The sequence below is a fragment of the Neopsephotus bourkii genome, unplaced genomic scaffold, assembly GCF_033783945.1.
Source record: "Neopsephotus bourkii isolate Nb327-2 ecotype Australia unplaced genomic scaffold, CSIRO-AGI_Nbou_v1 NB_947, whole genome shotgun sequence".
NCBI classification, from domain to species: Eukaryota; Metazoa; Chordata; class Aves; order Psittaciformes; family Psittacidae; genus Neopsephotus; species Neopsephotus bourkii.
In genome coordinates this window covers 1,450,425-1,472,919 of record NW_026901441.1, presented here as the reverse complement: position 1 = coordinate 1,472,919, position 22,495 = coordinate 1,450,425, and the positions used below count along the sequence as shown (strand labels likewise).

Sequence of the window (22,495 nt, the reverse complement as noted above, 5' to 3'; positions counted from 1 at the left end):
TTCCAATAAGCTAAGAGGTAATGTGTATTTTGGTAGAACCTGTCTAAAATATGCTGTTGAGTAATAGCTGCTGGTGTGATTTTTTTTGAGGCACAGGACTGCACTAATAAGGGGTTTCTGGTACCCAATCCAAATTGTTTGACTGTGTCTACATACTGCTAATTTAAGTGTCCTAAAGTTGCATGAAGATTCAGGAAGTCAACTTTGAAGCAATCATATTTTCCAGATTTTTAAGAAAGATATGGCTCCTCCTCTTTGACTTTAAAAACTGGAAAAAGACAATCTTTCTTAAACTATTTATTTTTGTATCTAATACAATGACCCTTTCACCGTACAAGTGTTGGGTAAAGATTAGCTATATAGGTATTATCACACACAATCTCTGCAGTTTTTAATAAAAATGAATATATAGGAGAAGAAAGAGCACTAATTCTCAGAATGCATATGGAAAATACTTTATTCAGAGTGAATCAACTTAAGCAGATTCCATAAACTTTAAGTTTCCAAAATTACAAACTGGCACAGTCTATTTCACTACATGAAGTAGGAATATATTATCACATCTTGACGATGTTTAGAGAATAGTAAACAAGGTTTCTGTTTTAAGAAAATGTGTGAATTATGTATGGAGCAGAAGATTCATATAACTCTTAAGATGACTGAAGGAAAAGAATGATGGGTCTACATTTTCCATGCTTTCTTAAGACATTGTGTATAATGTAAGTGTGAACTTAGGGAAATGGATAAAATGTGATGTAAATTTAGAGATTGTGATGGTACGTTTTCCAGAAAATTATCTTAAAGGAGATTAAATCCATAATATATTTGCCACATTTGGGCCCCTTAAGATGGCTAAATTGTGGGGTATGATAGGGTACATGAGCAGTAAGTTTGTAGTAGCCAGCGTTCAGAAGCATTCAGTCATTGGCTTGAAAAGAGGTTACCAGATACCCCTCACAATACTGCAAGAACCATAGTGGGTTTTTTAGTCATCTATAAAGAGTTTGTGAATCAAATTCTATGAAGTATTTTTAAATATGCTAATGAAGTGTTGTGATAGGCATCAGTAGGAAGCACTGAAATATAAAATAATTATGACTTGAGGGCAGAATAGTGAAAGTGGGATAAATTATTTTTCAAGATCATACTGTTAGAATGAGTTGAATTATAGGATCACAGAATAGTTCAGGCTGCTGGAAAGAAGCCTTGGAGATCATCCAGTTCTCCCAGCTCCAAGTGTGGTCAACTAGAGGTTTGCTTAGAGCTGTGTCCAGCCGGGTTTTGAGTGTCTCCCGGGGTGGAGACTCCGCAGCCTCGCTGGGTAACCTGTTCCAGTAATCAGTGACCCCCATGGCAAAAAATAAAGTTATTCTTATATTTCACTGGAATTTCCTGTATTTCAATTTGTGTTCAGTGCTGCTTGGTCCTGTTTCTGGATACCACAGGCAGCAGTGTGTCTCAGTCTTTGCTCCCTGCCACCAGGTATTTATACACATCGATAAGACTTCTCCTCTGTCTCCCCATACTTAGCTTTCTCTTCTGCAAGCTAAACAGTCTCAGCTCACTGAGTCTCTTATTGTCTGAAAGGTGCTCCAGTCCTTTAAACATCTTCGTGTCCCTTTGCTGGACTTGCTCCAGTCTGTCTATGTCTTTCTTGTACTTTTGAGCCCAGAACTAGCCACATTTCTAGCTCATATTCAGTTCCACCAGGAACTTCAGGTCCTCTTCTGGACATTTGCTTTCCAGCCAGTTGATGCCAGCCTGAACGAATGCATGGGGTTATTCCTCCCCAGGTGCAGGACTTGGCACTTCCCTTTGAACTTCATGTGGTTCCTGTTGGCCCATCCTGTCAACAGAGCTCTGAATGGTAGCACACTGATCTAGTGTTTCAACCACTCCTTATTTTGTGTCACCTGCAAACTTGATGATGATGTTCTTTGTCTCAGTCGTGGGTCATTAATGAAGTTCAGCAATGTTTGCTCCAGTATCAGTGCCTGAGTGGACCACTAGTGACTGCCCTTGAGCGGGACTTTGCTCAGCAGTAGTTATAATGAATGAGTTAGAGAAGCCTGGGTGTGGATTTTCAGTATGCAGGCTGCATTCCCATGTGCAGGAGCTTGCTTTCCTCACTTCCATAAGCTCTTTCATTTGAGGAGTAGTTCACACTGCCTAGCTACAATTTACTATGTCTAAGTAAACAGAACTTCTGCCAAAGCTGAAATCTGTAGTGACTGCATTGCCAGTTTAGCATAGATCATGAAAATGTAAATGATCCTGCTTGCAGCAGGGCAAACCACTTAGGAGGAAAAAAGGTGGTGTGCTGAAGTGTTGGGAAGCTCTCACTAAAGGCAGTTTTCACTGGAACAAATACAGAAAACATTGGTTAGGGTGGACAGGGGGAATGGAGGGCTCTCCAGTAAGAGACTAAAAGCATCCTTTTTGTTTATCCTGTGTCAGCCTTCAATTAAACCATTGTATTTCAAGAGGTAGTTATCTAAGGGAGAAGCTAAGTCATCTAAATAATGTGGGTAAGGAAAGGTATGGGTGCTTTTGGTTAGAATTAGGAAAATGTTGCACTCGAGTCTAATACTGTTCAATATATCTGTATTTCACAGTATCACAGTATGCTAGAGATTGGAAGGGACCTCAAAAGATCATCTAGTCCAATCCCCCTGCCAGAGCAGGAACACCTAGATAAGTTTACACAGGAACGTGTCCAGGCGGGTTTTGAATGTCTCCAGAGGAGACTCCACAACCTCCCTGGGCAGCCTGTTCCAGTGTTCTGTCACCCTCACTGAGAAGAAGTTTCTTCTCAAGTTTAAGTGTAAACTCTTGTGTTCCAGTTTGTACCCATTACCCCTTGTCCTATCATTGTTTCCTAGAACATCAAGTAATTGCATCTCTGTGTGATGTAAATTTTATGAACATCCGTAATTCTGCACACATTCAGGACTACAGCTAGCTTGTGCACAGGCTTTGCTGTATTCCTGTAACAATATATGGGCACTCTGGGGGGAGGATTGGTGAGCATTTACATAATATTGACACAAGAGCAGTACTGGCTTCCTTAAAAAGCCATCTACTGCTGTATTTTGTGAAATGTGGGACACTCACCTTTTATTTGTGGTGCCCAGTGGTTACAGCAGTGAATAGAAGAGACATTTTAGTATCTTTAAAAAAAGCCTTGCTAGTCAGCCTAAATAATTTCCACAGAAATTCATAGACAAGTGTTATTAATAGTACATTAGTATTCTTATACTCCTTTCAGTATTTATTTTGAGAATAGGCCTTAAAAAATGCCAAGCTATTGGTTGTGTTTATATTATATGCAGCTAATAGTCTGTAATTGCTGCTGCTTTAAAATAAAATATTAATTTTAGTGTTGTCAACCTTCATTGGAGATGCACAGTAATAAAGTCAAAAGTCTGCTGAAATAAGAAAAGCATATGTAGTAGCTGAACTTAAAGCCTGTCAAATCAGTGTAGAGTACTCCTCTTCATTTGGGTTCTCTGTATATTGTGCACACATAAAATGGCCACTCGAGGGCACCTTTGTATTTGGTTCAGCTGCTAATTTCCTGAATATATTGAGGTGGTTTGGTAACTCATCTTTTAATCTATTGAATCTTCTGAGTAATAGCACCCTACATTTCATATTTAAATGGAAGCTTAGTATAGGTTTCTAACGCTTTAACTTGAATCCTTTTTAATAAAAGGCTAAATTACAGTATGCAGTGCATCAAGAACAGGACTTTTTAAAAAAATAAAAGTCAGTGGGCACTTTATTTAGTACATTGACCTTAATGGCCAGCAGTGTTTCTATGACTGTTATCTACAAAATCATTCTGAGATTCTGTATGTTATGTTCTCTGATAGCTTCATTTAATGCTTCCTTTAAGCTTATGTTTTTCACTTGAAACAGTAGTCTAGTCTGATGCACAGACTACATCAGTCATTGGGCCAAATACTGTTTGTATTGATGCTTGTATGTGAATTATTACCATAGCATGTGTTTGCATAGTTCCACTACTAAGTGATGACTTAAATACTACAGAAGTTTCTAATGGAGGAAATGGGGACAGGTGACACGCTGCCAGGCAGGAGGGGCAGGGAACTGTAATACTGTGAACCTGCAGATTCTTTCTTTGCCTGTCTCATGTTTTCTGTGAACTAGACAGTCTCTCACAGAGACAGGTGAAAATGAAATCACAGTACTAGTGTGTTTGTATGTATTTTCTCACTCAGCACTGAATGCATGTGATACTTCAAAGACAGTATTGACTTTCATTATGCAAAATGTTTGGGGTTTTTTACTTTATTTGCTTTCTAAAAAGAAGTCCCAAAGCACAAACAATAAATGACTACAAGTCTTTTGTTCTGAAATGCAGTTGAAATATTGTGAACATATGAGTATAAATGTGGAAACTTAAGAAACAGCTCCTTGTCTTCATTCCCTCCTTTATGCAGTTCTGAATTTGCTTAATCAAAAGACCCAACTACTTTTAAGTTGGAAACTAAAATGAAATATTCAGATTCTGGTTGTCAGTTTGCAGTGTGTTTTTAATGCACACAAGCATGTCAAATTTATTCTTTTTCTAGCAGCATGTATGACTGGTTGCAGGGGTTGCCATTGGTTTTGTCTGGTACTTTTAAGTGCCAATAATCAAGGACATCTTACTTGACAGCTTTCCAGAGCGTAGTGTTGACATATATTATCAGAGTCTATGAGTGTGTGCTTCTTTACTTGAATTCTGGAAGGTGGCTGATAATTGCTTTTCAGATTTTGTTGTGGAAATTTAGATGAATTTATTGTGTTAAACATGTGGCCAAAAGTGCAGGAGATTTTGGTCACTTGTCTTTAGTGGCTTTGATGACAAATCTTACTCTTAATACCTTCTCGTTGGAATATATTTTGCCATTGGATCTAAATTAGCAAAGATATCTTCTACCTTTCCTGCTGTCTGCAATTCAGACTTCAGTATTGGCCAGTTTTTCTAGAAACTGATTCTTTAACTTTTTTCCTCTTTGTTTCCACTTGAATATAGTAATTGGATTAAAATGGACAAATTAGAAAAGCGGCAACAGCAATTATTGCTGTGCGATAGTGTATTTTTGCAAGCCAGATTTCCCCCCCCCACACACACAATAAAGAGTGGTTGTCTGCTTCTAAATGACAATATTTTCAGATACTTGGACTTGGATCCAACCATGGAATAATATTCCTTTACTGATGCTTCTGATCAAGTTTATAAAAACAAATAACTCTTAATAAAGGCTGATGAATACTAAAGAGAAGCCTGTATATTACTTTGATGTGGGATTACATAGTGCTGCTTTTCAGTGATCTCAGTCTCCTTAAAAACAGTTTTAAAATTATTATTAAAACCTTGCTTGGCAGTCCTGAGTGATAAGGGTTCTGCTATAAATATTTAAAGTGCATTTGTGGCTTTCAACTAATTAAAGGCAGTTTCACCAGGACTGAGTGCAGCACTTACTCTAGGACAGTTGGATGTGTATACCTGTCATGGGTGAGTGGTTTGGTACGTGGGTTACCTCAGCATTCCCACTGCTGACCATGAATGCAGAAATAGGTCAGCGAGCAGATGCTTTCTCATTTGCCATTTGTTGACAAGCTAATGAATCTCTTTTGACTAGAAAGAGAAAAGGTTTTGTGAGCCAATTTATCACTGCAGTAGTTTTAAGAACAAAGATTTACTGGAAATACAAGCCAGCAGCACACAAGTTCTTGTCAACCACTGTTCCTTATTGGTGTTTCATCCAACATGAAACATCCCCCATAGCTAACGGTATGTCTGCAGTGCAAACAGGATGTAGAAGGCATTAATGCAAACTTTGAGTGGTCTAACTTCATTGTGGCAATGAAGTCAATAGCCTAGGGGTTGTTTAGGGTTGACTTATGCTAGTGAGGGGTTTGCTACACAGTATACCTATAAAGTGTGCTGCAGTTGGAAATACAAACATCACAACCTTTCAAAGGAAGAATTTGGTGACAGTACAAGGGCAAACAAAACCTCTGAAATGCTATTGACATCTCATAAGAATATCAAGCAGGTTTGCTAAAATACGGGGTTAAAGTTTAGAAATGAATGTTTTGAAATCTCCTGAAAATGAAGCATTTGATGAATAAAGTTTCTGTGTTTGAAGAAGTTATTAGCATCCACAGTAATGACTTCCATGTTAGTGAAAATTCAGTCTTCCTACTGAAAAAAATCCCAGGCTAATAAAAGAATACCCTTACATTGCAGTGTTCTTATAGTTTTTTGTTTTATTTGGTGCTAGTTTTGATATATTGACATGACACAGTATGACACCTGAGCACAGATGAGAATACCTGGCACTGAAGGGACTCTATTGTAGCTGAAGGGCACTGCCTGTCACTAAGGTTCCTGCACTCAGCATGGGGCATGCTGGGTTGCTCTGAAGTCAGAAGGCAGCTGATTCAGTGCCAGCAGGGAACCTGAACAGGGTTATCAGGTCAGCTGTCTCTTAAGCATCAGTTTATCCTAATGGCCAGTGTTTTAGTCTTCCCTGGTACCCTGACCAGCTCTTGATTGCTTAACCACCTGCTGCATTACACCAGCCTCTGTTTTAATACTGTTTTATAGAATCATCTAGGTTGGAAAAGACCTTCAAGATAACCAAATCCGCCTGTTAACCGAACACTGCCAAATCCCCCATTAAATCATTTATATAAGGACCACATCTATTTGTATTTTAAATACCTCCAAGGATGGTGACTCCACCACTTCCTTGGGCAGCCTGTTCCAATGATTGACAACTCTTGGTGAAGAAATTTTTCCTACTATCCAATCTAAACCTCCCCTGGTGCAACTTAAGGACATTCCTTTTTGTCCTGTCGCTTGATATCTGGGAGAGGAGACTGAGACACACCTCACTACAATGTCCTTTCAGGTAGTTGTAGAGAATGAATAAGGTCTTTCTTCCCTGACCTCCTGAACAACCCCAGTTCCCTCAGCTGCTCCTCCTAAGACACTGTGCTCCAGTCCCTTCACCCGCTTCATTGCCCTTCTCTGCACCTGCTCCAGCATCACAGTGTCTGTTTTGTAGTGAGAGGCCCAGAACTGAGCACAGGATTGGAGGTGCAGCCTCATCAGTGCTGAGCACAGGGGGATGATTACTGCCCTGGCCCCGCTGGCCAATTGCTGATACAGGCCAGGATGCTGTTGGTTTTCTTGGCCACAAGATAACTCATGTTCAATGGCCATTGACCAATGCTCCCAGGTCCTTTTCCTCTGAGCAGCTTTCCAGCCACTCTTCCCCAAGCTTGTAGCATTGCATGGGGCTGTTGTGGCCCAAATGTAGGACCTTGCACTTTATCTTGTTGAACCTCATACCATTGGCCACAGCCCTTCGATCCAGCCTGTCCAGATCCTTCTGCAGAGCCTCCCTATCCACCAGCAGATCAACACTCCCATCCCACTTCATGTTGCCTGCAGACTTACTGAGAGTGCACTTGATTCCCTCATCCAGATCTCTGATAAAGATACTGAGTAAGACTGGCAGCAGTACTGAGCCCTGGGGAGCACCTCTTGTTACTGGCCACCAGCAGGATTTAACTCCGTTCACAACTCTTCAAGTCCATCCAGCCAACCAGTTTTTTATCCAGTGAATGGCACACCCATCCAAGCCATGAGCAGCCAATTTCTTCAGGAGGATGCTGTGGGAAATGGTATCAAGGGCTTTAATAAAGTCAAGGTAGACAACAACATCCACATATTTAGTTTTATCTAGCTGCACCTCTAGATTTGATTGGATTTTTTCATTTGTGTTTCCTTATCTGGTGCAGCATGAAAGATAACAAATTTAACATGATGCAGTGGTGATAAAGCTGTTCAGCAGCCCAAACTCATGCTGTTGCTTTCCTTATATAAACTTAATCAGTTCTTCATACATTGTAATGTGTCTTCTCTTAAAGATTATCTTCAGTAATGTGCCTTTATACTCTTACTTAGTTGAATATTTGCATATGTGAAGCGTGCTTTCAAGTGCTGCTTTTTAGCCTGAAGTGAATGTAATGCTGCTGTTTGCCTTTAAACATTATGCTTGGGCATTTCTAAACTTGTACATCCTGTTCTCTATCCCAGGTTAGATGGCAACTGCTTTTTACTCTGTCTCCTGCTTGAAGCCTGCATGACACTCCTCCATAGATCCTATGGTTCTGTGATTCCATTACTTGATTGGCAAAACGATAATAATTATTTCCAGGCCTTTATAGGATTAATTTATCATAGGTTAGCTAATCCCTTAATTAATGAAGCTGATAGGCAGATTGAGAACTGTTATGTGAGGATGAAACTGTGATACAAGCATCTATAGTGCTGATATCTCCCCACCCCCCCAAATGAAATTTTGCTTACCTGGTTCTGTGTGGTGAGTAGCTGTCACCTGCTGTGCACCTGTGAGAGCTGTCAAGCTTGAATTTTATTAAAGTCTGAAGCATGCAGAAGAACATAAACCCCAAACAAAAATTTCACTTTAGAAACTTGAAAGTAAACCTAAGATGTTCCATTATGAGAATTTCACACATTTGCAGTTAGTTGAAGTCTTAGTAAGGAATATGGTGGTAGAGCTCATAGTTTAATATATGTAGTTACCTGATCATTTTTCTGACATCTTTATTTGGTTACAATGTGGTGTAATTGGAATAAACAGGGTCTCTGTGTTCCTATAGCAACAGGATGCTACAGTTTGAGAAACTGCTTCATTGCAGCAGATACATCCATAACTCTGCTAATAACCTGAGGATTTTGAAACAGTATATTTAAAAATGAGGATTCTGTTTCATATTTCTGCAGGTAAAATTTGGTTTACAATTTAAGCGTTATAAATAATCTTTCCTGAAGCCCTCCACCACCTACCAGTACAGACATAGTTGCAGAGTTTGTAAAAATATTGAATATATATTCTATGAATATTCCACCTATATAAGCTGTGTTACTAGTAGGATTTTCTATAAGAAATATGGGGTATTTAGACATGAGGAAAGGGTTTTTTTTCGGCTTTCAGTGCAAGCTGTTTTTTTTCTTTAAACTAAGTGAAAGCAGGCCGTGTAAATTGGTATTTTGATCCAACATATTGACCTGCTCTGTAATAGCTTCATTTATTTTTAAATTTTCTTTGTGGATTGTAGAGGTGATGCAAGACAGTGTAAAAGTGTCAGCTCTGAAGATCTTCTACATGTTTGGTAAATGTGATTCATTTGCTTTTGTTGTAGTAAGGGGAATAGAAATACAGTGTTTCCATTAAAGTGATCAATTATGCATAAAGAAACAGGATATGAAGTTGTATGAAAATGCATTTGGAGAAACCAGATTTTCTTGAGCAAACTGCATCTGTTGCATGTGTAAGATACCATTTAGATCATTCTGGAAGTCTAGTGATGCTAATAGCAGTTTTACATACTGATTTCCAGAAAAGAGGTATCACCTGTCTGGAAGATCTGGCATCCTCTTGTTAGGATGCAGCTTTGTATTAACCCTAAGCTCTTTACTCATTTGGAATGCTCTTAGAGAAGAGTTAATTAGAATTTGATTAACGTATAACTCTTAGAGTTATTTTGTATTCCTCTTAATAAAAATACTCTTACAGTGCACGATAGTGAAGACACTCTCTTCTCTCCCCCTCCTCTGGGACAGTGTGCCTTCATGCTTCAGGACATTAATATTTCAATAGTCACACTGGATAAAACTGAACAAAGGATGAAACCTAATTATTTTTCTTAGGCCTGTGATATGATCTTATCCAGGCTCATTTTCTTACATTCTATTCTAGTGAATTTCATTATAAGTCAGTCATTCCTATCTGACAGATTTGCTTTAAAAATTGTGCTGATAAAAATAAAAAAAAAAAAGAAAAAGGACCAAAAAAGGAAATATTTTGTCTCCTCTTTGTTTCTTCTATGTTGTGTTCTCCCTCACCCCAAAATTATTGGGGGAAAAAATGAAAAGAAAATCCTGTCTCAGCTGATGCTGCTCCCTCCCTTCCTACCTATTCTTGCTTATTTTCTCTCTCATTTCTTTCCTCTGTTTCATACAGATATCCTCTTCTGATGCTGCTCAGCCTTTGGCATCCTCTCCTTCTCTGCAAGCTGCTGCTGAGAAGAGCAAAGCAGAGGTATATTGTTTTCAGGTGTAACTCCTGTCAGGTTACTGCTTTGCACAAATGTTTTCTGTAGAGTAATTTCAGTGAGCTAAGTAGAGAATATAAACTGCTGGTAATACTTCAGTCACATAAATACTTCTTTCCTTGCTTCCTGCACTAGATAAATGAAAAGGGCCAGTACAGTGGGACAAAGTACACACATGATTGTTACCTCTTTGTTTCTATATGTTTCTGGCTCTGCTCTGGTTTAGTGTCACAAAACTGAAACTACCGTTTCATTCCCAGCTAATGAGCATGAGTGGCGTTGTCCTGTCTCCTCAGGAATAATTTTTGGTTTCTTTTTTTGGTTGCTTGTTTCAGAATCTAAATTATCAGTACTCTTCCAGCCATTTAGTTCAATCTCCTTGGAGATAAATACATAATTATTTTGGCAACACTCCTGTTAACTCACTGTAGTTTTAATATCCCATCTAGCTGGGATACATGTGTATATGCTGACATTACATTTACTGTTTAGAAAAGTCTTTGAAAATCTGAATACAGGTAAGTAGATGAGGCATAACTTGTATGAACTTTCAGTAAATGTCACAGTTTGCAACAATACTGAAATACTTTTGTTTTAGAATATGAATGCTGAGCTCTTTTGGATACTTCAGTCTAAATGGAGATTGCATACAGTATATGGAATAACTTATGATCTAAACATAACTCATGTTTTTTCTTCTAAATACATAAAATCTGGACAGATGTTATAAATTATTTTAGTTCAGCTATATTTAAACATTAGTTAAAATTCAGATGACAGCGTTATGGACTAGTCCATGTGCCATTGTGAATTTGATGTGTTTTTCAAGTTGTACTAGGAATAGCAGCAGCCACTTAGAACAAAACTTGCCTTTTCTTTCTTACCCGCCTCTCTTGATGTATTCAAATTTGAAAGTTCCTCTGTGTAACCAGTATGCTATGTTGTTAGAAATGAATCCTGGGGGGAGGGGAAAACCCAATGAATAATTTTTGCTTAGAAATTTAGACCAGTATAATGCCAATTTCATTTCTTTGTCTTCATCATGCTTTTTGACTGCTTGTGCAAGTAATGAAACACTTGAGTTAAAGTTGCGACATGAATACAGCATCTGAGAAATGTTTTCAATTAGTTTGAATTCGTTTTTATCTAATGGAGCTGAAGCAGAAAGCTTGCATATTGAAATTGTGAAGTGTGAAGATGAAGGACTTGGGCATTTTCAAGTCTACAATGAATCTGAAGTGAATGAAAATAAAAGTCATTGGGAATCAAGAGAGCTCCTGTAGGCTTTGTGCAGTGTGGAGGCAGAGGCACTGGTGAACAGTTTAAGTCTTTATATATTCACTATGAATGAGGAACTGAAGATCTCTTTATATTGTATATGACTGTGGACTTTCAGTATTTGCAAATGCACTGTTACTGAGTACTAGCAAAATCTATTTTTTTTTCCAGAAGGAAAAAGAAAAAAAGAAAGAAGAGAAAAAGAGAGAGAGAGAATCTGAAAAACCATCAAAGCAATTGGCAGTTGAAAAGGTAAGAATAGTTCATTTTGTCCAGTTACTTAAAAAATAAACACAGTATTAGGCATGTAAAAAGCTTTGTAATACGTGTGTTTGTGTATATGTGTGTGTTTATATGAGTGTATATGAATAATAATCAGAATCATCCACGTGATTATTTGTGCTGTTGCTTGCATCCAGAGGTAGGTTGACCATACAATGAGGAATATGTTTTGGGGAAGAGGGATCTGAGTTAAGCTTTGTTAAGATTGAAGCTCAGATTAAAAACCTAATTAAGGTTTTTAAGATGTACCATTGCAATTCTTGCACAGAAAATTTTCAATTTTAGTCAGTGCTCTATGATCACCTAATTCTGTCTTTCATAAATGATCCATTTTAAACATGAGTGCATAATTTACAGCATTTCATTAATAGCTCTTTGAAAATATTCAACTAGATCATGTCACAAAACATGACAGGTAAATGAGTTAAGGTACTTCTGTGTGCAACTGTAGTAAAGCATACTGAGTAGCCTTAGCGATATAGGTACAATTAAAATTTCATGTACAGCTCTGTATAAAGTTAAGCAAAAATGGAATGGGTAATTTAAGTATTAAGTACAATAATTTCTCCGAAAACAGATGTCCTCTCTCAGATGATGTGAATCCATTAGTATGTTTTGATCTGCAGTGCAGTCCACAGAATGCATTGGAGTCTCCATCTGTCAGTTTATTCCCCAGTAGTGCTATGTTACAATTATGAAAAATGTTATGTATTCATACATAATGATTGCTGACTTATTTCTAGTTCAGCTTGCAAATAGAAGTTTTTTATTTTGCATAATAAAACATGATACAAAAATATGTGCACACCTGGAGGAGAAAAAAGTCCCTACCCAATACCAGTATATTTTTTTGTGAAATTAGAAAATCAGATTAGCACTTTTGAATTAGGTTAGTGCAGAAGCAAACTTTGTTGTGACAGTTCGTGTAGCTTCACTGAGCTAGTGGAAAAGGATATCCTCATTCACCTTGTAGGAGGTTAAAGCATATTTATGGATGACAAAAATATTAAAATTGTTCATTATTGGAGTTTTACAAGGGCATCCAGCCCAATTAAATGCTTTATTCTAGTCATTTAAAAAATATACTTTAGTTATGAAGGCTGAAAACACTGCTTTGTTTTAGAAATCTTAACTTTATAAAGCAAAAAGTCTAGTTTTGGTCTGGGGAAGAGAGGGTTTCCCTTTGCGAGGGTGCCTGAACCTTGTCCCATGCCTGGGAGTGCTTGGTTAGGTGAAGAGAAAACATGATAGTACATAGTTACAGCTGAGGCACTACCCCAATACCTGAAATAAAAACCAATTCAAATGCCACTGATTAGATTTACATTAATTTATCATTAGATTACTAGTTAATGATTAAGCAAGTGAAAACAAGTGTTTTCATTTTAAATGCTTGCTCTACAATATGTGGAATTTGGTAAATGTATCTGCATTAGATAATAGTGCTGTTGTAACAGATGCAAAATGTTTGAAATACCGCAGTGTATTTTATTTCATTATTAATGTGTCAGCACTGATTGCTCAGATGGTACTCATCTGCAGGTTATCTTTCTAATTTAAAAGATTCTTTAAGCTCGAGCTTTTTGAGGCATTTAAAGATGGCTCAAAATCAACTATTTTTAGATGCAGCCTGTAAACTTGACATATTTTAAAATCACAGTCACGTTCTAGAATCCAAAGGAAGGAGAGCTCTATGGGATGCTTGTGCATCCATTGGGAAGTACTGGTGAGATAAGAGAACCAAAAAGTTTTATTTCTGTATATGGAATTGCTGGTTTTGTGGTGTGATTCTGCTTCAGAGAGCTGATAAACATGAATATTCTTCTTAGCTTGACTGATAATGATACATTTCCCATCAGTTAGAGACTATCTATGAGATACTTTAAATATCTCACGTTGATGTATTCAAGGCCAGGTTGCATGGAGCTTTGAGCAACCTGGTCTAGTGGAAGGTGTCCCTCCCGTGTCAGGGGGCTGGAACTAGATAACCTTTAAGGTCCCTTCCAACCCAAATAATTCTATGATTATAATCTGTGAATCCGTAGGGGAATGCTGGCATCTTGACTGTAGTATCATGTTTTCAGCAACCACACTGCGCACACCCCATTCACCTTGTGCCTGTTTTCCACTGAAAGGAAGCACAGAAGGGAAGGAGGTGGGATGCAGTCTGGTCATTTGGGCTGAGGGATCATGGCCAGTGTGTGTGGACTGGGGAGATTGTGTGTCCCAAGGATAAAGAATTGACTGAGGAAGTGTTTGCAAACAATCAGTTTGAGGAATAACACTTCATTTCGCAAAGACCCTTTATGAAACCACACTTGACTGCACTTTTTAGAACAGAGAACTTAGACTGAGCTGACTCCTTGAATTTCAGAGCAACTAGGGCAATTCCGGTCTTTTTCAAGATATGCCTTTTTATGTCCATCTGCAGTACAAAGACAAAAAGGCATAACTAGTCATGAGGCTTTGGAGTGTTCCCAAAGTAAAGGGGGAGAAAATTCATATGCCTGAATGTTCAGATTTTTGTTGGGTTCAACTTTTTATGTAGTCTAATTTTAAATGAAGAAAACAATGTGTGTCAGTGCTAGCAATCCAAGATTAAGCCAGAAGTGATTTGGAAAGCTGTCTGTGGAAAACTTAGTAAGTATTTCTGACTCAAAATCAGAAAGTTCAGCTGAGTCCATGGTACTGAAGGGTTTGGACGTGTTTGGACACTTAGTATCTTTCTGTGCTGTTTCTATTTTAGAGGTTTCACATCAGTTGAAAACTACAATGAAAATATTGTGACGGTTTCACAGTAAAATATTGCATACTGAGGGTCATAGCTACCATGAAACCATATTAATTTATGGAAAGTAAGCCCTTTAAAGAGGAGATTGTGTTGTAATCGGGACAGTAATGTTAAAGGGTTGCAATGTAAAGAACAAACTCTTCTTTTTTTTTTTTCCAAAACTACTTGTGCTTTTGCAAACTAATATTGGCATTCAAAGTTAAGATTTTTTTCATTCTGTTGAACGTATTGGGATGGTAAATGTTTCTGAAAGATTGCAGCAGTTAAACTTGATTAAGTGAAGTACTATTTGACACTGTGAGTTTAGTTTTATTATATTGCATGTAAGTTTGAAATTGGCTCTTGTTTGTGTATAGAGTTGATTTAAGTGACAGTTAGAGGTTATTTTTCAATGGTAGTATTCAAATGCTGCTTTTCTTCGCCAAACTGGAGACAAATTGCCAGCTAAAACTCAGCAGTAACAGTGAGCTGCTACCTCTCAGCTGGTACCAATCAGCACCAGATGGCCCACATTATGGAGGCACTGACATAACTTTATTAGCACTTAAAAATTGCTAGAGAGCCCCTCAAATAAAAGTGAAGACAAATCATATTAGCAGCTTTTTCCCTTAATGTAGGAAAAACAATATGTCAAATATTCATTTAACCAAATAAGAAGAAGTTAATGTAGCTTATTAGGGCAGTGTTCTCATTCGTTTTCTCCGAAAGACAGCTAAAACTTCCGCAAAAAAATCAGCCTTTTGAGTTGCAAGTGAGATGAGGAACTATTAGTCCCCAGTTAGTTCTCTGATACATTTTTACTTAACCAAAGTATTCCAAATAATCATCCTAATAATTTTGTTCAGGGGGAAATGAGTTGGAGCAAGTAGTGCTCTAGTGTTCTTCACTTCTTTAAAACTGAGTAGCATCGTAAGAAATCATGGAAGAATGAAAGCCTGCAACATTTTCAATGTCCACCTAAACATCAGTGAGGTGTTTGGTTTTAAGTTGTAGGAATAAGTTGACTCACAAATATTGACCTGAATAATAATTTAAATACAGAATTACATTATAAATATTCCAAAAGCTTGCTTTATTTGGACACTGTATTGGTGATATATTTGCTAAATCACTTGACTAATAATATTAATAAGTTTTTTTAGACTTTTAAACATTATTTGCTTTTCTGAGTGATATTATTTTTAAATGATTCTTCTTTGTATTTTTATATAAAATGTAATATAAACCTAAATTATAATATATAAGCAATCAAGTGTTTATCACAGGAGCAGAAAAGCAGAAACATGTTTTGCCCTGTGGTGGAATACATAGTCTTAGTTATACTTTTAGTCTTTGTTTTTGCAAATTCAGACTAAGTAGATAAGAGATGATCATGAGTATATGATAAAACATAGGAAAACCTGTTTCCCTGCCTTCTACCCCCACAGAGGGTGAAGGGTTTTAAGGCTTCTTGTTCTCTCAGTCTGCATTTCCTGGACCTGTCCCAGCCTGGTTTTACATTTCTAATCATACCCTTTCAGTTTTATGGAAGAGATCAGATTAATTTGGTTTCTTTGGTTGCTTCTAATGCTAATCTGGAGAAAGGCAAATAAAACTGGAATCTTCCTGAAACTGTGCGATTCATTCCTTTTGCAGGTAACAAAGGACTCTTTATGTTTGAGGATTGCCTTGAAAAATAGTCTTAGTTAATGAAATTAATCTGTCATGGCTCTTATTACGTATTGGGAGTTGTAGACAAAGAAATTAAGAAATTGATATTGCAGGTAGAAGCAATTGAAAGAAAACCCTTTTTTTGTCAGATGGGAAGAAGGGTATTTGTCTTTTTAGTATTATAAAAGGAGTCAACCTACAGGAAGAGTATCACGGGGGTTTTTTTGTCCTCAGCCCAGTGTGTGTTCTCTGTATCAGCTTGATAAGCCTGATCTACAGAGGAACAGTATTTTAATGTAATTTATTTATTTCTTTATTTAAATTCGATAGAAACAGAATCTTAAAAACGACAAGAACAAGCTTGGGCTTGGGCTGCTTTGGTTAAAGTGGCCTTTGTTTTACTTGCCAAACTATTTTTAATAGTAACTGTGCTTAGTTTTAATTGATCCTGTTACATTTTAGAATCATAGAATCATAGAATAGTTAGGGTTGGAAAGGACCTTAGGATCATCAAGTTCCAACCCCCCTGCCATGGGCAGGGACACCTCGCTCTAAACCATATTACCCAAGGCCTCGTCCAACCTAGCCTTGAACACTGCCAGGGATGAAGCATTCAGAACCTCCCTGGAGAACCTATTCCCAGTGCCTCACTACCCTAACAGGAAAGAATTTCCTCCTTATATCCAGTCTAAGCTTCCCCTGCTTAAGTTTTAACCCATTACCCCTTGTCCTACAACTACAGTCCCTAATGAAGAGTCCATCCCCAGCATCCCTATAGGCCCCCTTCGGATACTGGAAGGCTGCTATGAGGTCTCCACACAGCCTTCTCTTCTCCAGGCTGAACAGCCCCAACTTTCTCAGCCAATCTTCATAAGGGAGGTGCTCCAGTCCCCTGATAATTCTCGTGGCCCTCCTCTGGACTTGTTCCAACAGATCCATGTCCTTTTTATGTTGAGGACACCAGAACTGTACACAATACTCCAAGTGAGGTCTCACGAGAGCAGAGTAGAGGGGCAGGATCAGCTCCTTCGACGTGCTGGTCATGCTCCTTTTGATGCAGCCCAGGATACAGTTGGCTTTCTGGGCTGCAAGCGCACACTGCTGGCTCATGTCCATTTTCTCATCGACCAGCACTCCAAGTCCTTCGCGCAGGGCTGCTCTGAATACCTTCTCTGCCCAACCTGTAGCTGTGCCTGGGATTGCTCCAACCCAGGTGTAGGAGCTTGCACGTGGCATGGTTAAACTTCATAAGGTTGGCATCAGCCCACCCCACAAGCAAGTCAAGGTCCCTCTGGATGGCATTCTTTCCCTCCAGCGTATCAACCGGGCCACACAGCTTGGTGTCATCGGCAAACTTGCTGAGGGCGCACTCAATCCCACTGTCCACGTCAGCAACAAAGATGTTAAATAAGACCGGTCTCAACACCGATGCTTGAGGGACACCACTTGTTACTGGTCTCCAGCTGGACATTGAGTCATTGACCACAACTCTTTGTGTGCGGCCCTCCAGCCAGTTCTTTATCCACCGAGTGGTCCATTCATGAAATTGATGTCTCTCCAATTTAGAGACAAGGATGTCGTGTGGGACAGTGTTGAACGCTTTACACAAATCCAGGTAGATGACATCAACTGCTCTACCCCTGTCCGTCAGTTCTGTAGCCCCATCATAGAAGGCCACCAAATTGGTCAGGCAGGATTTCCCCTTAGTGAAGCCATGCTGGCTGTCACCAAGCCCCTTGTTGTTTTTCATGTACCTTAGCATGCCTTCCAGGAGAATCTTCTCCAAGATTTTGCCAGGCACAGAGGTGACACTGACTGGTCTGTAATTCCCCAGGTCATCCATTTTCCCCTTCTTGAAAATGGGGGTTATATTTCCCTTTTTCCAGTCATCGGGAACTTCACCTGACTGCCACGATTTTTCAAATATGATGGCCAGCGGCTTAGCAACTTCATTTGCCAGCTCCTTCAGGACCCACGGATGGATTTCATCAGGTCCCATGGACTTGTGCACCTTCAGGTTTTTAAGATGGTCTCGAACCAGTTCCTCTCCTACAGTGGGCCCAAGGTCTCCATTCTCACAGTCCCTGCATCTGCCTTCCAAGACTTGGGTGGTGCGGTCAGAGCCTTTGCCAGTAAAACCAAGGCAAAGAAGTCATTCAGAACCTCAGCCTTCTCCAAATCCTGTGTAGCTAGTTCTCCTGAGAGCTTCCTGAGGGGGCCTACGTTCTCCCTAGTCTTTTATTTGCTACGTACCTATAGAATCCCTTCCTGTTATCCTTAATATCCCTAGCCAAGTTTAATTCTAACTGGGCCTTAGCTTTCCTAACCTGGTCTCTAGCTTCCCGGACAATATCCCTGTACTCTTCCCAGGCTGCCTGTCCTTGCTTCCACTTTCTATAAAGCTCTTTTTTTCATTTGAATTTTCCTCAGGAGCTCCTTATCCATCCAAGGAGGTCTCCTGAGGAAATTTTGCTCCATGCAGGGTCAAAGCCTAGAAGTGCCCTGGGTTTTCAGTTGGTAATACTTATTAAGAAATGGCATTTTCAGGTTTCTTCTGCTTCCTTGTGATAAGCTTCACCCTTTTTCCTGGTGTCTTTGAGACAGTTACTAAGGCACATACACATATATGCATATTGAACAGCAGTAGAGAATGGGCACATTGAAGTAAGTGTGAACTAAGTCAGCCTTATTCATGGATGGATACTAAGCTGAGATAAAAATACCTATATGACCAAGACTTGCTAATTCTGAGACTTTTGAAACCATACAGGCATGCATGATTGAAAATGCAAATATACAATCTCACCTAAAAGTTTTAGGAAACTATAGTACTAGTTAGGAGATCGTGTACCATTCACCAAATGTGAAAGAACAAAAGGCAGGACATTTTTACAGAAGTGGTACTGGTACACAGAACTGAATGTAAAGAAGAGTAAGGATTGGATGAGATTGGTAACAGGAAAAAGACATTTAAGTAATGTCACTCAAAATAATGATCTTATCTTGGTTTGAATAATAGGCTTCCTTTGTTTTCCTAAAGGAATGCAAGAATTGGAGCATGAGCAAGGTAATCAAGTGTCTTTGTGTGTTCTATTTCATTTTACTGTGCTGAAGCTAGAACATACTTAAACTCCTCAGGGGAGAGATCTTGCTCTGGTGTGTGACCATCATGATAGGGCAATGAGGTAGTGGGAGGCACTGTCACATGTGCAGATCTTAAGAATAAAGATAGTAAATCTGTTTTGCATTAAAAAAATATTTTTAGATGCCACTGACAATGCTAAAAGCTCCAACATTCACTTAAGTTTTCAATTGTTCAGGAAAGAAAATAATAAAATGCCATAAGAGGTTTCACCAAAGCTTCCAAACACCGTCCTGCAACTTTCAGTGTCTTGAAGTTTAAATTCAGACTTGAGATAGGTATTGATTGTGTGGCGTTTTACTAGAAGGAATAAGAGTATTTATTTAGACTGTTGAATTTATTATGTTTTGGTAGTTGCTCAAGGCACTAGAACAGTTGCACTGAAAACCTTATGGCTCTCGCATTCATCCTGTTACATAATTAATGTCTTCACAAAATTAACTCAGAGGTATTTGGAAAACAGCACTGTAGTCAGGGAAGAAATAAAAGCAAGGTATAAAAGGTTCTTTTAACGTGATTTGAAGGAAATTGAAAAGTTTCTCGCTGGAGGTAATTCTGTGAGATGAGAGGTATGGTACAAAATGAAGTCACCAGTTACATAGCTTTCAAATAAGTAGCATCTCTTTAATACTAAATTTCTTATGTATCAATCAAAACTGCTAACCCACCTGTGATCAATTTTCTCCTGTCTTCGTTGAAAAAAGGGTTGCAGGTGGATGAGCTTGTCTTTCAGTTTTACTTGAAATTTTTGTTTTATAAAATTGGAGCCTGCAGTTCTGAGGTTGGTCCTCATGCATGCCAGTGTGTTGCTGAATAGTAGATCTGTCCACTTCTGCTCAGCAAGTTTGATCTCTCTCAAATTGAGGATATTTTACTTAATCTCAGAGTAAGGTACTGCAGGTCTGTCAACTAGGCAGATAGTGTATTTTACACTGCATAGCACCATGGGTAACTTCTGCTCAAGATAACCTACAGGTATTTTTGTCTTTTATACTTAATCCTCAGTTTACACCGTAAGTGGATATCAATAAACATTTTTCATTTGTTTAAAGACAGACTGTTTTAATTGTGTAAAAGAAATTGGTTGTGTTAAATATCAGCATAAATGTTGAAATGGGTGCCTGAACAAGCAAGTCAGAGCCTTTGTACTGTCACTTTGAAGGCAGTTAGAAATCTGAATCTTTGAAGCTGTGAATCCGAAAAGCTTTAGCAAGCCTTATATAAGGGTGATTTAAATATTCATTTTCAGAATACCCAGAATTTCATGTAGATTCGTAATATTTAAACTGGGAGAATAAAAGCAGAAATATGTTTGACTCATTTCCAGTTGAGATGTAGACTGCTGGACTAGACTGTGGCTAAAATGCTTCTTGATGGTTGGTGTTAAAGATTATGATGATATGGAGGGTGAAGACAAAATAGAGTTTTCTCAAGGGAAATCCATTTTGGAATTGCATGTGGTGGGTTGAAATTAATTAGCTTCTAAAGCAATTGTTTCAAAGTGGTTAACTTTGAAATGAGAAGAAGACTGAGGGGAAAAAGCCTCAGTAGCAGAAGAAAATACAGCTAATGGTCATTGACATGAACTAGTGATGTATAAGTGTTTATTAAATATTCTTCCTGTAAGTTCTGCATTTGTGAAACAGAGTTGTGTAATTGTATGTGATAAAGTTCTCCTTAATTCACTCCTAACTTCTGTAGCAGCAAAAGAAAAGCAACAAACTGATACAGAAGTAAGAAAAACTTAACCTCTGGGGTTAATTCTGCTTATTTCAGTGTGATGAGCTGCAGTGACAGGATTGAATTTCCATGGAGCTTATTGAGAGGCCTTTTTTTAAATGCGTCTCTATAGGCATAGTATGCTTAGATTTCATAAAGTGTTTTTATTGTACTGCTTGCCAAAATGATAGAACAGATGCCAGTATAGACTGTCAGTCCAACACTCTAAGAAACAGAACTCTATTAGAAAAAGTCCTAATTTATAGGTGGCTTGCATGAAACAATGTTCAGTGCAATGCTGTAAAGAGTATGTGATTAAAACACAAAGACTGCAAGTGTCAGAGACACAATGATAGAGAGGAGAACTGGAGCAATCTAATGAGTAAAGACATAGTGCAGAGATCTGCTTCTAGGTCCGTCAAAGGAGAGCAGTGGGGTGGGTCAAGGAGAGAGATTCTCTCCCAAGAACCCCAGGCAAGTAAGGGTTAATTGCATACTAGTTATAGCACTTGTTATGGGATGCAGAGAGAGAAGAATTTGGAGATGGGGAAGAGAATATTATACGAAGCTTATTATGGGATGTTTAGGTGACAGACCAGAAGAAGGGAAATAGAAGAATCAAGGTGATCTGGGGTTAACAAGCAAGAAGCAGCAGGGGGAAGAGGATAAAAGGGAGCAGTCACATCCCTGCAGGTTACTGATAAGTATGCTTGTGTGAGCCCTGAACTTGATCAGTGCAGGCTATCCAATATTCTTACAAATTCTGTTTGTAACCATGTTGTGTGTGAGTGTTTTGGATTATCAGACAAGTAGGATTTAAAAGATTGTTGTTGGCAACTAAAAAGAGACTGGAGGGGTGGAGAACTTAAGGGTCAGCAACTGCAGACAAGCATCTAGAAGCCAGCTGTGGCAAAGGCAGTGTTCCTAAAAACAGCTACTGGAGATACCTGTATTGTGTTCACACACGTGTGTCTAACATGTCACAGATCTGACTGGACTAGCCAGTGAGTAGGATATCAGCATTTGGAAAGATTCCTGGTCTGAGCTGACTGGCTAAGGGTGTGTAGGGTCTTGATACTGGGTGAACTTAAGTTTCATGGCAAAAAGCATGTTTCCAGCAAAAAAAAGCACTTTTGTTATAATTAAGGAAAAGATTGCAAAATGTACCTTCATGAATAGCAGTGGAAAGCAATGCCTGTTGGATTGTTTTTTCACTATGAGGTCAGTCAGTTGCAATGTTTGAAACGACTCATTTTTGTCTGGAGATACGTGAAGAAGGAATTATAAATACATGCCTCTTAGTTCTGATGTATACACTGATATTGTATTATGTATTGGAAGGGTTTTAGAAGGAAAGTTATAAAAGAAAAGTTTAATGAGGAACTGGAACTAATATAGCTGTATTATTGTAATCTTGCCCAGACTAATGAGGTCAATAGAAATGGAGGAAAAATATGTAAGCTGAG

General features: G+C 38.5%; 1 protein-coding gene across 2 annotated transcripts in view; it reads left to right on the top strand.

The window, feature by feature from the left end:
* SMAP1 (small ArfGAP 1) overlaps window positions 1-22,495 on the top strand; it is an 86,852-nt gene that overhangs the window by 38,231 nt on the left and 26,126 nt on the right. The window contains exons 5-6 of one of the 2 annotated variants that reach the window (XM_061358566.1): window positions 10,077-10,154; window positions 11,617-11,697. In XM_061358566.1, the coding sequence (XP_061214550.1) occupies window positions 10,077-10,154; window positions 11,617-11,697 (159 nt within the window). The remainder of the gene's footprint in view (window positions 1-10,076; window positions 10,155-11,616; window positions 11,698-22,495) is intronic. The other variant, XM_061358567.1, reaches the window with a different exon arrangement.